Source organism: Equus quagga, chromosome 6, assembly GCF_021613505.1.
Source record: "Equus quagga isolate Etosha38 chromosome 6, UCLA_HA_Equagga_1.0, whole genome shotgun sequence".
NCBI classification, from domain to species: domain Eukaryota; kingdom Metazoa; phylum Chordata; class Mammalia; order Perissodactyla; family Equidae; genus Equus; species Equus quagga.
Window position 1 is genome coordinate 108,060,552 of NC_060272.1, and position 14,598 is coordinate 108,075,149.

The following is a 14,598-nucleotide window of genomic DNA, read 5'->3' on the forward strand; positions in this document are numbered from 1 at the left end:
TGCTCTCCAGGTCTGAGCCCAAAGGCTCTTCAACCCCCTGGGGGGGGGGGGGGGGAGATGAGGAGCGGGTAGAGGACCCAGTTACATTTGAATCTCAGATAAACAACAAAATATTTGTTTAGTAAAAATATGTCCCATGCAATAAGTGGGGCATATTTATACTAAAAAATATTGCATGGGACACAGTTGTAGTAAAAGATTATTCATTGTTCATCTGAAATTCAAATGTAACTGGGTATCCTGTATTTGGTCTGGCAACCCTAAGGAGGAGGGACTAGCATTTAAAATAAATGACTTCCCTAGGATGAAATCCTGGGATTGGGGAAAACAGAGGCCACAGCGAGCCATGACTTTTTGAGAGGAGGAATGAAGTCAGTTTCTTTCATGCCAATTAAGCAATCGCAGACGACCCCGTCAGAAATCCAAACTCATGACTAACATGGGACTCGAGACCAGGGGGAAGAAAAGATTAAGAGCCAGAGAAGCAATCTTCACACACAGGGCCAGCCAGCAGACGGAGAGGATCCCATCCAGGAAGGTAGGATCATTGTCTTCTCACTCATGGTTGTGGTCCTGTTCTTTCAGAACGGCATGTGGGAGATTCTGGTGGACTCCATCACCCTCCGTCGTTGCCTCCCTGACGCTTGGCTCTCAGCAGATTTTCTCCTGAGTGTTTGTTGTTCTCCATCTTCTGAGGGTTCACAAAGTCTCCTCCTAGATCCTCTCTCTACCCTGCCAACGCGCAAAGCCGGGAACTAGGAAAAGCAGTTATTCGGGCTACAGCCTGATTGGAAGCAGAAGCATCCTCCTGTCACTTGAAGGACCGCTTCTCTTGGCTGGGGTGAGATGAGGTGCATTTACTGTCTCTACATCATTTGCCACGGCTCTAAGCTGGAGGTATAGATTTACAAAAACAACTGAACACAGAATTAATTGACTTTTGTGTCTGTAATTTTGAACACAGGGTTCACCCCTACGTTACTCACCTGAGATGATCAGTGAGTTCAACTGTAATTTCTTTTTTACAACTGGGAAGAGCAAATTACACATGAAATGCCCCAGTGGAAGGGTTCGGGCGGTGAATTCCCCGCTCTGCTCTCCCTCTTCTCTCCTGCTGTTTTAAAGAGGCTCATTAATATAACTCTATGGGGATCAGACCTTTGAAATTGATGAGAACAATAAGAGGGAAGAAAAATACACAGTAGCAAGGAGAGAAAAGAAACCATTGTTGGTTTTGAACAAGCACACGTTAATCATGACCACTGTGGTTCACGAGCTTTTTGTTTATTTTATAGTTTAAAATTTTGTACAATAATTTAAAAATATATAAAAAATATTTTTAAACCCTAGTCATGGACTTGAACAAGGAAGAGGTAGAAATTGATTTTGGTGAGAGGGAAAACAAATTGTTAGGCCAAGTCAGGTCATGGGCTTCCTCGGCGTATTTTGGGTGGAGTGAACGTGGAGAAGCCCAGACATCTCTATGGGGCAGTTTCCCTTGCTGGAAAGTCAGCTTGGAGGATGCTATGCTCGGCCACACACACATAACCTTCTATTTGTCCAAAGATTGATATAAAATTATACCTTTGGGGGAAAATAACTTCTCTTCTTTTATTAAGCACAGTCCTGGGCCAGCAAAAGTAAGGAATGACTAAAGCGCTTTTCCTTTGTTTCTCTACAAGTTTATGGTATAGAGTCAAATTGAAAGCAAATGAAGAACATTTTCCCCCCAAATAACAACTGAATTTGGAAATTTTTTGCTTTTGTTTGTAGTTTCTTCTGTGAACTTAATTTTCAGTTGGTGGAAGGGGTTAGAAACCTGAGCAATTTCTACTTTATATCAGTGAAAGAAGCAAGTATAAATCCTCTCACAGAGAGAAAGCAGAGGGTCCCGGCTGTCGTTAATGGTCACCTAGTGGGAACGTCTTTGTGGGTCTTTATGAGATGATGAGCAAGGATGCTCCAGATGCATTAAATGATGCCTGTGTGCCCCTGCTGTTAGGTGTTCTGTGGCCTGACCCCACAAGATGCCAAGAGAAGAAGCTTACTTCACCTATGGTTACCCCAAGATGGGGCACGGCCGCTCCCACATCACAGCTGAAGAGTAAGTTCAAAACCGCACCCAGCGGGGTTTCCAGTTTGCCCTTTGCTGACACAGCCTGCTGACTTCCACCAGCATGTGCCTGTCCGTAAATCTCTCTAGTGTTCCTTTCTCCAGGGAGTAAAAACCATGGCAATGTGGTGAGGAGACCCTCTGGTCCTGTAAGCGGTCACTTAAGCTCTTCTGAGGCCAAATGGTCAAGGAGATAGGAATAGGAAGAAGTTGGATCTTGCCATTTTTGTCTGGATTCTTGGCTATTAGGCCTTTGCTGTAGGTTCCCAGGCTGAAAAACATCTGTCTGGGAGCAAGGTGCCTCTTTCCTCAAACCTTGCTCTGTCCATGCCACTCAGGCTCCTGGAGGTGGTTTGCAGAGGGAACAAAGGCAATTTGCCAAACAGCAAGTGACGACGAAGGGCAGGTGTGTGCAACTCACCTGCAGACTGACTCCAGGGCCAAAGCGGTGGCCATAACCTTTGCATCATAACTTCATCCTAAGGAAAGGTGCTTGGTGCTATGAATTAATTAAAAATAAGTATTTATACAAGTAAGCATTTCTAAGTGCTAAGCATTGCATAACCAGCCCAAGGCACTATTTTTGTCTTAGAGAAAATCTTACAATCTCCTGGGAGAGTTAGGCTCGAGAATAACTTCAGCAAGTGCTATAATGGGAACACAGGCTGCAGGGACACGCTGTGCACGTACTAGAGGGGGCAAGGGTGCGGTGGTGGTGGCAGCGAGGGCTCCACCCTCTGAGTGGAGACTCCAACAGCACAAACAAGGAACCAGGAGTTTATTTGGACTATCTCTTAAGTCGTCTGCTCAGAACTTCCTGCAAACCCGCACTCTCTTTGGAAAGAACCGTTGAAATAGCTTTACTAGAGTGAACTAGCAGGGGCCAGCAAGATGTAGAATGCATCCGAGGCCCCAAGGGAGAATTCAGGATGTGAGCATCTCCTCAGAAGACCATAGCGAGATTCTCTAATGTCCCCGCATGGTCATTGGGGTTGCGGGTGGGGAGATCATCTGAAAAAACGTCCAAGAGCAAACATATACTCTTTGGGGGGTACATTTCACATGGTATTAGGGAGGATATTGTTTCAGTTCTGTATGATGACTCAGTAGACACTATCTCTGGGAAACCTCAGCAGAGAGGGGTTCTCTCAGTTGAGAAGGCATAAGTCGCCCATGGAGCTTGTGAAAATGCAGGTTCCCAGACCAGCGACCCAAGAGGCTGATTTGGTAGGTCTAGGGGTGACGACCCTGGATTTGCACTTTAATGTGCACCTCAGGTGACTGTTGCAGGAGGTATTTGGTGACCCTCTGAGGAGCCCCGCCTGGCTGGGTCGTGGGTTCATCTGGCATATCCTGGTGTTTTCTGCTCTCAGTTAGTCACTTGGTGTGTGTGAGTGAAATGTGACTGTTCCTAAAGAGCTGGAACAGAGCTCTGTCTGTGTCAACTTGTCCAAGGGGATAACCACAGACCTGGTGGGCAAAATTAGATGCAGGCATGCTGGGAGTTGAGTCAGCTGCCTTCAGTCATGAGAACCCACTGAATGCTCCTCGTGACAGCTTCATTTCAGGAAGAGGTGGTACCGCAGGAAAAGCACTGACCTGGGAGATGGGAGACCTGGGTCCAGCCCAAATTCTAGCACTCACTTGCTGGGTATTTTGGGACAGTTGCTGTGAATGCTGGTTCTGCCACCTACCAGTTGTGCAACCTTAGGCATTATACCAGCGTAAAGTCTTGGGGATGTCAGATGATGTAAAATGAACATCATATGTACCTCAGAAGATTGTCGTGAGGATGGAATAAAAGCCTAAAAGGGGGGTGCCTGACACGAATCAGGGCTCAGTGAATGGTAGAGTAGCTGCTAAGGTGGCGGTGACGCTGATGAATCTCTGCTGGTCTTGGCTTCATGATCTAGGAGGTGGGTGGGTGTTGGCCTGCATTATTAGGTCATCCCACGGTTCTCTCTACCCCATTTGGAGATGGACCGGATAGGCTTAATGCCTCAGCAGCCTTGAGATGGAAGTGGTCCAGTAGGTGGTACTGGGCAAAGGTCTCTGAAGGAGAAGCCTCGCCTGTAGCTTCTCAATCTCTTATAAACCACCCAGCTCTGCAGAGCCTTTCATTAGCAAGTCACAGAAAAAAAGACTCAGCACTCTCCACTTTGATCGTGCTGTGATATGGAAAATCAGGCAGGTGTTAGCAAATTGACAATATTATGCAGGGAAAGTACAGCCCCTGACCCCATTTCTAAGGCCTTTGTGGTAACTAACACTTCCCACGGGCCACTGGACACAGGGCCGGGGAGGCTGGCTTAGATGCCCAGATTGCATCCTGCTGCTGAGAAGCAGACACTTCTCAGTAAGTGATGCCACAGCTTTGCTCTAGGTTCAGCTCAGACATTTCTGGCCAGAGCCGAGCCTCCATGCTGTCTCTTTGAGTAATCCATGCCTGGCCTGCCAAGAGGTGCTTACTAAATCTTTCCTGAGTGCTTGACTCCAAAGGTCAGCTAGCCTCTCTGACTTGGCAGCCATGCAGACTGGGGTGGTCAGGCCACTCGTCTCAGCATCCCCACGGCTCTACCCCCAGCTCTGTTCTGAGATGACTCTTCCAGGCCACTCAGATGAGACCAGAAAAAGCAGTCAGTACACTCAGGTGAGACCAGAAAAAGCAGCCAGTACTGTTCCATCTGGTTTGGTCCTTGGTGACCCTGCATGGGATTCCTGGAGCAAGCGGAGGCCAGATAGGAGCTTGCCTAGCTAAGCATAAACATGGGACACATGTCCTACCAGCTGGGCTGGGCTCTGGCAAGCCCGTGCGATAGTTTTAGTTTCAGAGAACTTTAAATCCCACAAGTCCTCCTTCCACCCCTTTAGTCAGCTCTGAGCCCTTGGTGGCCAGTTGCCATGCTGTCTCCTTCTCTTCATTACCTTCTCTCCATCCCTAATCCAAAACTGCTCTGTGGAAAGTTGCTGATCCCCTCATTCTCGCTAGAATGTCACTGACCCACAAGAGGTTAAAGTAATAGAGAAGTAAGCTATTAGACCAACGGAATGAATCTTTAAAGATGGTATTTCAGGTCTTCAGTTCCAATTGCAGATGCAAAAAAAAAAAAAAATGATGATATTAGGACTAACATTATGCCACAAATCCAGATAGTTGTAAACAGTTATTTTAAGGAAGACATTAAATGGCTCATTCATTTTGCAGACAGACTGGTATTATGGGGGAGAGGATGTGAATTTGTAATCACCTGTAATTTATTTGTTTGGCTATCCATCCAACTGTCCATTTATTCATCCATCCATCTTCAAGAAATATTTCCTGAAACACCCATGTGCCTGACCCTTTCTAGGCATTGAGGAAACAAATTAAAACACAAAGAAACCAAAACCCAAAAAACTCCTCTGGGAGCTCTTTTTCTGGAAGACACAGGTAAGCACACTGCTGATTACCACCACAGGGCTGCCTATGAGAGAAGCCAAGATGGCTTGCCTTCATACCGGGAGGGGTGATGCTGAGACTAGGAACATGAGAATACTAGTCAGGGCGGGAATGGAGAGAGGGCATGGGTAAACAGTGAGGGGGGCAGTTTTGGGTAGAGAGGGTACAAACACAACTGAGAGAGATTCAAGTTGAAACCCTAGCTCCATCTTGTGCTATCTCCATATATGCCATCAGCAAGGCCCTTAACCTCTGCATTTATGTCCTCATCTGTGAAATGGAGATGACAAATGGTGCCTACCTTACAGGGCTCTTGTGAGAAGTTAATAAGCTAATGTGTATAGAATGCTTAGTATGGCACCCACCTTATGGTAGACATTGTCGATATTAATTTCCATTTCCTTTTTGTGGGCTGATAGTTGGGGAAAATGTTGTAAACTAGCCCTGATGAAAAGAAAAGATAATTCAGTCTCAATAAATATATTGTCCACATGAGGGTCAGTTGCTACTGCACCTCTTGCACCTGGAACTTGAGTGCTTGGGCCATGCCAGTTAGCGCTGTTCCTGTGGGCACACACCTGGGAGGGTCCTAGAGAAGATCCTGTCCTTGGATACAGGCGCTGGAGGCCTGGTGGGTGCCTGGTGTGGTGTGGGGTGGGAAACTACTTGGGGCCTGGGAGGTGCTGCTCTGGGCTGGCAAAGCCCCTGTGAAGAGAGAAGAAGATTGATGTATGTGTCATCACAATCTGGAGCAAGGTTTCTGTACCACTGTGGGTTTGTCTATCTCTTGGACCAGGGCTGCCGGGATTGGCATCCTGATAGTGATCCTGGGAATTTTACTGCTCATTGGCTGTTGGTATTGTAGAAGACGAAGTGGATACAAAAGCTTGAAGGTTGGTATAATTCCCACTACTGGGATCCCTCCAGATCCAGAACCCCTTCCCCCTTCTTTCTCTGAATTTCCAGGGAGTGGGTAACATTCTCATGATCACCTCTAGCTCTGACTTCTGCTTCTGATGAGTCTTTCTCTACATTGTACTTCTTGCAACTCTTTGCCTCTGCCCAGGCATGACCCCCAATCAGGAACGTGGCCATCTCTTTGCTTCTACTCACAGCACACTTGAGTGCCTGGCTGTTGTGTGTAGCTGAGCACAGATAGTTTGTGGAACACAGGGGAAGGGTTTGTGGTCCTCTTGCACAGCAAACAGCAGCATATTAGACACTCCAGGGCTTCCCAATCCTTCTGGGGGTTCTCACTGGTCCTGTGACTCCACTTCGGAGCCTGTTGCTCTCACCCTGCCTCCACTTCCTCCCAGTTTGCCTAGGAATTCCAAGATCTTCTAACTCTGTTATACCAAGCAACCCACCACCATACCAACGACCCCTCCAGCCATCAGTGCAATGAGGAAACCATCCACACCTCAGTAACACGAAGGACCACCGGGTTTTTAACAGGCTCCATCCTCCTTAGATGACCAATATGGTTTTAGTAGAATTTTTTCTTCTTTACCCACACGAGCAGGCAGCTGACACAATGATGCAGTCCAGTCTTCTGGCAGCAGGATCTTCCATGAATGGGAAACACCGAGTCTCTAAACTATAAAAACTACAGGTTTCAGAAACCTCCTTTCAAAGCCAGGTAGCACTTTAGCACTTAAGCATCCAAAGGCATTTTCCATAGTGAGGGATGGAATAAAAGGAGAGTTGCAATTCTTTCTCTCCCTCCTCCCTTTTTCTTGTTATTACAAATCTGAAAGCTTCCGAGGTTGACACATAATGGAAAAAAAAATTATCTTTACAAAAGATGTTGGAAAGTTCCATTCCTCATTCAGCAAGCACTTCATGTAGAAGAAAAGGTTCTGTGATGGAGGGGAGGGTTGGTGTGGCTGGGGGGCCAGAGCTTGGCCGTCTGAGGAGGAGAAGCAGAAGGCGAGAGATGCAGTTTCAAATTCTTCTCCTCCTTGCCAGAAAGCTTGGGCAGTCCCTAGAGTCCCTTTCGCTAATGCTCATCTTGCCAGAGTGTCCCAAACACAAACCGTGAAAGACAGGGTGAGTTTGGGGGCTGACACCACCCCCGCCTCCACGCCTACCCACACCGAGTAGCAGCCCTCCAGTGTGCTGACATCTAGTGGGCAGGAGGAGAAGTTGCTGAGTCTGAATGAGCCTCCAAACCAAGTACCATAGGAAAGCCTTGGGGTAGGAGGTAGGGATGGAACTCCTGCTCAGACGACGCCTCTCTGTGGCCGTCCACAGCAGGTTAGTCAGGGAGGGGCTTTGCTCTGTCACAGAATTCCATTTGTACCTCTAGCACGGGGTGGGGGAAGGGTTAAGACATTGCCTTGTAATTGGTTATTTACTTTTTGCCTCTTCCACCCCTTCTCTCTCCTCCATTTATGAACTAGGACAGAGAATATTTCTCACTCTTCTTTGTACCTCGAGCACGGTGCCTGGCACACGGCAGTCACCCAATCGTATGTCATCGGGATTTGGTCTCATTGTCTGCTGCTGACTTGCTTGGGGACCTTAAATTTTAACTTCTCTGAGCTTCATTTGCTCTATTCTACACCTATATAATGTGATATAACATGATGTATATCAGTTTTTATTTAATGTATATTTCCTTCTATGTTTCTATTTCATTCTATTTTTGTATGTAAAGAACACAATGGTTTAGTCGTTCAAGGAGTAAAAGCTATACAAACTCAGAATGTTGGTATCCATTTCCTAACAGTCCACAATTACCAGCTTGATGCCACTGGACAAAAAGAATGATTTTTTTTTCCTTTCTGCTTCAACACCTCATTCAGTTGAAGAATAACAGAGTCTGAAGGTCGTGGGCTCAGACACTGAACATTTTGCTTGGTGAAGTTCAAGTTCGACCGAGCGTGCCTCCATCCGTCTAGCTCTAGATCAGTGACTTGCAGTTCCTGGAATTTTTATGAAATAGAACTGTGTTTAAATTCCCTGGTTCCCCACAAGTCTAAAAATGCTCTCTGTCATTTGTTTTTTAAATTAATATTAAAATCTTATTTTGAGACTTTCAGGTCTCCTGAAAAGCCAGGTTGGAGATCAGCAGTCTAAGAAATTTAGACAAAATTATGTAAAATAGTGTATGAAGTACTGCATTTATTTACATAATTACCTCCTTGTCGCTCTTTGGTGATTCTATTTTCATTTTAAAGCAGAAGAACATAAATGACAGTAAATGCAAGCTCCAGGTACCAGCGTTACTCCACCCTCAGTATCCTTCATTATGCTTTGAAATGTCTACTTTCCCACTTCCATTGACCACAGAATGGTAGCAACATTGCTTGGAATTAACATCTCCTAAAATTTCTCCCTGGCTAACAATTCCCCTTTGACCTGAAGAACACCTTTTGAATGGAAAGACTGCTTTTTGCAGCAACATGTTTTTGCAGGAAAATGATCTGTACTGGACTGGATGTTGGTTTTTGTATTTACCAATTTTACTCTTTCACTTGGAAGTTTAGGACATAATACTTTTGATTCTTGGAGAATTTCGAGGCCCTGCCAACAGCTCAGTTTACACTCATGTCTCACGGTGTTGTGTTTCTCAACACGCTTGAATCACCTGGGGTCTTGCTAAAATGCAGACTCTGGGACCATCTCTGGTGGTGGGACCGAGGAACCTACATTTCAATGTGCACACTGAAGTTTGAATGCAAATACCGAGAACTGGCAGTGAACTGAGTGAGTGGGTCATGCTCCTATCCTATGGCAGGTGTGAGATTTATAAAATAGAACAAGAATAAAAGAGATAATTGACGTAAATGGAGAGAACACGTTAAACACCTTACCTGAGGTATATCGCTGGGAGTTGGGGCGGAGAGCAGAACCACCCTGGGTCCTCAGTCAACATTAGGGTCCTTGTGCATATATCCTTCCTGGGGGTAGAGTCAATAATAATTTCAGACTAGAGTTTAGGAAAACTACTTTACAGCCTGCAGACTGTGTAGGTATCAGCCCAATCCATGTCTGGCCTCGTCCAATTGATGTTCCAAACACTTCTTCTCCCTGGGTAACCTGCCTTGATGCCCTTCTCCTCCAACCAATGATTAGCCACCATCAGACAGACAAGCCCGAAGAGCTGCTGGACCCCTGCACAGCCTCCCCGTTCCAGCCCCTCTCAGCCAGTACCACAGAAAGCATGCTGCTAATGCCCCACTGGCTGGATTTGGCTCACAGATATGTTTGGGCCTGTATTTAAAAAAACTGAATTAGGTACCAACATTTAAAAGTAACATTTTACATAAAAATCTTGATTTCTAGTTTCTTTTTTAAAATATTGAAAGATCTGGCAAAAATGGGTGGCTGTGCCGTGGTTGTCCCCTTAGATGGGATGTACACTCCCTCCTTTCCCACGGCCCCCACCTGGTCCCACCTGACCCCCTTGCATCACCTGCCTGGTCCCTCTAAGCATCTGAGGATAGCTGAGTTGCCCCAGGTGCAGACGATACGGAGGTGCCCTGTCTGTAGAGCAGTGGTTCTGGGTGCAGCCCTGGACCAGCAGCAGCAGCATCACCTGGGAACGTGTTAGAAATGCAAGTTCACGGGCCTCACCTAAGACCTACTATGTCAGAATTTCTGGGTGTGGGCGCAGCAATCTGTGTTTAACAAGCTCTCCAGGTGATGCTGATGGATGCTAAAGTTTGAGAACCAGTGCAGTGGAGAATTTAACAACAGTAATGAAAGTGACTCAAAGTTAGTCTGCTTTTTATGATCACAATGTGCCAGCAATTTTAAACAATGTCAGTGAGGCAATACTGCCCCTCACTAGGGAGGACCGCTTCTGCAGTCCCCACTTTGGGATGTGTCTCTGTCTTGTACAGACTGTTGTCATTCTATTCCGGGATGGAGAGCATCACCCCCTCAAGCTATGCAAAGCACCAAACCCAGACTTTACCCACCCATCCCCCCAATAACTCAGGGTTCATCACTTCACCTTAGACCGACTTGTCATCATTGTTGCAACCTGACTTGGAAGCTCAGGGCTACACCACAGCATTTTTATCATAACATACACATTCGCAGTGTTTAAGATATTTTGCTGTCATTATGGAGAAGGCAGAAATAGACAGTGTGCCCCTGTTGTCAAGTTGTTCATACGCTTGTCCTCACTGTGATACCAGCTCCTGCCTCACTAGCTCTGATCTACTCCACGTGCAATCATTCTCTGAGGTTCATTTTTTAGATTCACTTTTTCTCCTTCCCTTAAAAAATATTTGTTGACTAACTATTGGGTTCAGGCACTGTACCAGGTGCTTGAGTTTTAGTTAATTCCCAGAACAACTCTGAGAGGTAGGTGGTATTATCTTCATAGTACAGACGCAAAAATGGGAATTCAGAGAGGTTAAGTGACGAGTCTGAGGACACACAGCAAATAAGTGGTAGAACTAAGATTAAAACCCATTCTTAAAACTTCGGCTTCCTTCTCTTTTCTTCAATGTACTCAATTATTTTTTCTCACTCACTGACCTTGATGAATTCATATTTCAGGACAAAAGCATTTATGTTAGTACTCAAAATACCTTAACAGGAAGATGTCCACGTGAGGGGCTTGGTCACCAGGACAGCAAACTGCCTTTTCAGGAGAACAGTTGTGACCCTGTGGTAGGTTGAGTTCCTTCATCTTGGTGTTTTCACTTATGGCTGCTTTTAACTCAAACGTACAAAATTATTTTCATTTGAAAAGCGAGGGCATTGTAAATGTACTTAATGCTACGGGACTGTATGCTTAAAAATGGTTAAAATGGTAAATTTTATGTTATGTATATTTTACCATAATAAAAAATAAAGATAAAAAACAAGGGAATCACAGAGATTTTCTTAAATTGTGTCCTCTAATACCCAGATTTCCCAGGGTCAATGATGAGATCCCTACATATAATAAGATCCAAAGAACTTGGTTCTGGATACGTCATCCTTTTGTCTTATGTTTTTAGTATATTTGCCTCTGTCCCGAATGTAGATATATCTAAGGGGGAGAAAAAAGTACCTATTATTAATTGTGTGGAGCTCTGCTGTCCAATACAGTAGCCACTAGTCACATATGTCTACTGAGCACTGGAAACATAGTAGTTTGAAATTAAGGTGTGCTGTAATACACACCAGATTCCAAAGACTTAGTATGAGGAAAACAATATAAATAATTCATTAATGATTTTTATATTGATTACTTGTTGAAATGGTAATATTTTGATATGTGGGGTTAAGTAAAATATATTATTAAGATTTTTACCTGTTTCTTTTAATTTTTTTAATGTAGTGACTAGGAATTGTAAAATCGCATATGTGGTGTGCTGTATTTCTATTGGATGGCGCTGGTATAGATGCAGTGTATCATAACGGTGGAGAACACTGACTCTGGAGCCAAATTACTGTGTTTGATTCTCAGCTCCATGACTTACTAGTTGTGTGTCCTTGGACAAGTGACTTACCCTCCCCATGCTTCAGTTTCCCCGCCTGTAACATGAAAACAATGAAAATACTCCTTGAGTTGTGTGCGTTAAATGAAGGCCTTACACATTTGTGCTCTGTTGATAGTAGCCATGGCCTTTAGACACAACTGCAAGGATCTGTGTTGTAAAGATGCAATGTATATTAGTGTCTGCAGTTCAAGATTTATTAGTTAGGGTGTGGGACTTCTACTGACAAGGATAATTCAGGTATAAATAAATTTTTGAGATTTTTGGGAAGACCCTCAGCCCTACTTTTCTCTGCTCTTCCCCCCAACAATGTTTCAACATACACACTTGTGAAATTTAACAATGATTACCTCATTGGGTGGAAATTAGATGTGGGCACTTACAAGTTTCAGTCCCAAGCAAAAGTATAAGTATGATGCTATTTTGACTTAATCCCTCTCCCAGAAACACATGCACTGTTGCCAAGCCCATACTCTCCCTTTCTCTTTCTCACAGGTTCCCAATGCTCCACCTGCCTACGAGAAACTTTCTGCAACGCAGTCACCACCACCTTATTCGCCGTGAGAGCCAGCAAGGCCCCTGAGAGATGCTGTAATGATTTCCCTCACACTTTTGCTTGAATTTAATACAGACATCTAATGTTCTGCTTTGGAATGCTATGGAAACAGTGTACATCGTCTCTAACAATAAGCTTAGTGTTAAATTCTTTAGGGCAACTAGCAATACTAATTAAGTGAGGAAATGACTAGAAGTATTAAAATGAGAAACACTTTGTTAATAAAGGTTGTAATGCCTGATATTATCTGTGCCAGTAGTAATGCTAATAAATCTATGGTGTTATTTTCCGAGGGACAGAATTCAAGTGGGTGTTTGGGACCAACCACTTTCTTTTTTGTTGAAATTTAGCTAGTAACTATCAACTTACTATTATGACTTTTGAAGAAGCAACCCCTTGACCAACATGAACTCTAACAGAATTGTTGCAGGTGAGTCTGTGCTATGGACTGCTCACAAAGGATATCTTTAAAGGTTTAAGACCAAATGTTGATTGACCTACCAAATAATAGATTCATCTGATGAGGAAAGCATCAGTATGTCTCTTTGTGTTCTAAAATCCCATGATACTACAATAATATACTGCAGAGATCCTGTATCTTTTTTTGCAGGGGAAGATTTGCCCTAAGCTAACATCTGTTGCCAGTCTTCCTCTTTTTTTCTTCCTTCCCCCACCCCGCAAAGCCTCAGTACATAGTTGTAAGTTCTTCTGGCTCTTCTACATTAGCTGCTGTCACAGCATGACTACTGACAGACAAGTGGTGTGGTTCCGTGCCTGGGAACTGAACTGGGCTGTTGAAGTGGAGTACGTCAAACTTTAACCGCTAGGCCATCAGGGCTGGCTCGAGATCTTGTATCTTACATAATACATATAATGCAGTTTTAATTACATTTCACTTCAAGGCTCAATGCTATCATAATTAAGGACAAGAATTTTCTGTTAAACCAGAAGGTGGTATAAGGATTTAAATAAGTAAAAGCTACTGTAGTTTGGCTGATGTCTTGCCTTAAATGTTTCAATGGTAATTTAGTTCCAAATCCCACTCAAAAGAACATATAGAAGAAATTACAAAGGATCAGAGATTCTGGAATGGTGTTGTTATTTGCATAGCAACATCACAGTCTTTTTGTTGTTGACATCTACATATCACCTATACTACTGTTTATCTAATATTTTTCTTTCAGTCAGCTCACTTAAAAATTTTTTTGGTTTTGGGGCTGGCCCCATGGCCGAGTGGTTAAGTTCGCGCGCTCTGCTGCAGGCGGCCCAGTGTTTCATTGGTTCAAATCCTGGGCGCAGACATGGCACTGCTCCTCAAACCACGCTGAGGCAGCATCCCACATGCCACAACCAGAAGGACCCACAATGAAGAATATGCAACTATGTACCAGGGGGCTTTGGGGAGAAAAAGGAAAAAAAATAAAATCTTTAAAAAAAAAGTTTTTTTTGGCTTAAATTTATATCGCCCTCTCCAAATGGAAAATCAGTGTCATTTTCCATAAGTGGAAGATAACTATAAAAATGAAGATAATGAAAGCAAACTGTATTTATTAAAACCTAGGAAGATACTGATGGTCACAGAAGGCTGTCAACATGAGACTTGCTCCCTTTACTAAAGAGGGAGATAGGCAAGAATCAGAGAAAAGCTTTTAATATAATTAAAAGGCTTGCAAGCGAAAGAAATGACATTCTCACTATTTGACTCAGTGTTATTTAATGCTGAGTCAGTAAACCACCTAAAATCATCTTGTGTCATTGGAAACATCAGTGTAGCAGAAGGGCATCATTTTCTACAAAAGACAAAATTGCACTGAAGGGAAAAAAACACTGAATAAAGAGACTTATTACACATATTGAAAAAAAATGTCATTCAACAAAATACTAAAATACCTCCCTATCCTTCCTGATTCTGTCCAGTTTACCACTTAAAATAAGCCCTCTCCTTCCCCTTTTCAAATAAATGAATTCTAAACAAACTTCATCAGGCATTTGGCCAGCTCCTCTCCTTGTTGCAAGGCCTAGTCTGAGCCTCAATTCTCCACAT

General features: G+C 44.0%; 2 protein-coding genes across 3 annotated transcripts in view; one reads left to right on the forward strand and one right to left on the reverse strand.

The window, feature by feature from the left end:
• Window positions 1-367: 367 nt before the first annotated feature.
• Window positions 368-12,795, forward strand: MLANA (melan-A). Of its 2 annotated transcripts, none has more exons than XM_046664167.1 (5): window positions 368-538; window positions 2,003-2,104; window positions 6,349-6,445; window positions 11,070-11,183; window positions 12,494-12,795. In XM_046664167.1, the coding sequence occupies exons 2-5, from the start codon at window positions 2,028-2,030 to the stop codon at window positions 12,560-12,562; spliced, it is 357 nt and encodes a 118-aa protein (XP_046520123.1). In that variant the 5' UTR covers window positions 368-538; window positions 2,003-2,027; the 3' UTR covers window positions 12,563-12,795. The 2 variants fall into 2 exon arrangements, with proteins under 2 accessions (XP_046520123.1, XP_046520124.1); XM_046664168.1 differs by lacking the exon at window positions 368-538 and adding an exon at window positions 591-841.
• The window catches only part of KIAA2026 (KIAA2026 ortholog), a 105,526-nt gene continuing 97,380 nt past the window's right edge, over window positions 6,453-14,598 (reverse strand). Inside the window, exons 9-10 of the transcript XR_006889048.1 lie at window positions 9,371-9,457; window positions 6,453-8,479 (exon numbers count right to left, since the gene is read on the reverse strand). The gene's annotated coding sequence lies outside the window, so the exon portion shown is untranslated. The remainder of the gene's footprint in view (window positions 8,480-9,370; window positions 9,458-14,598) is intronic.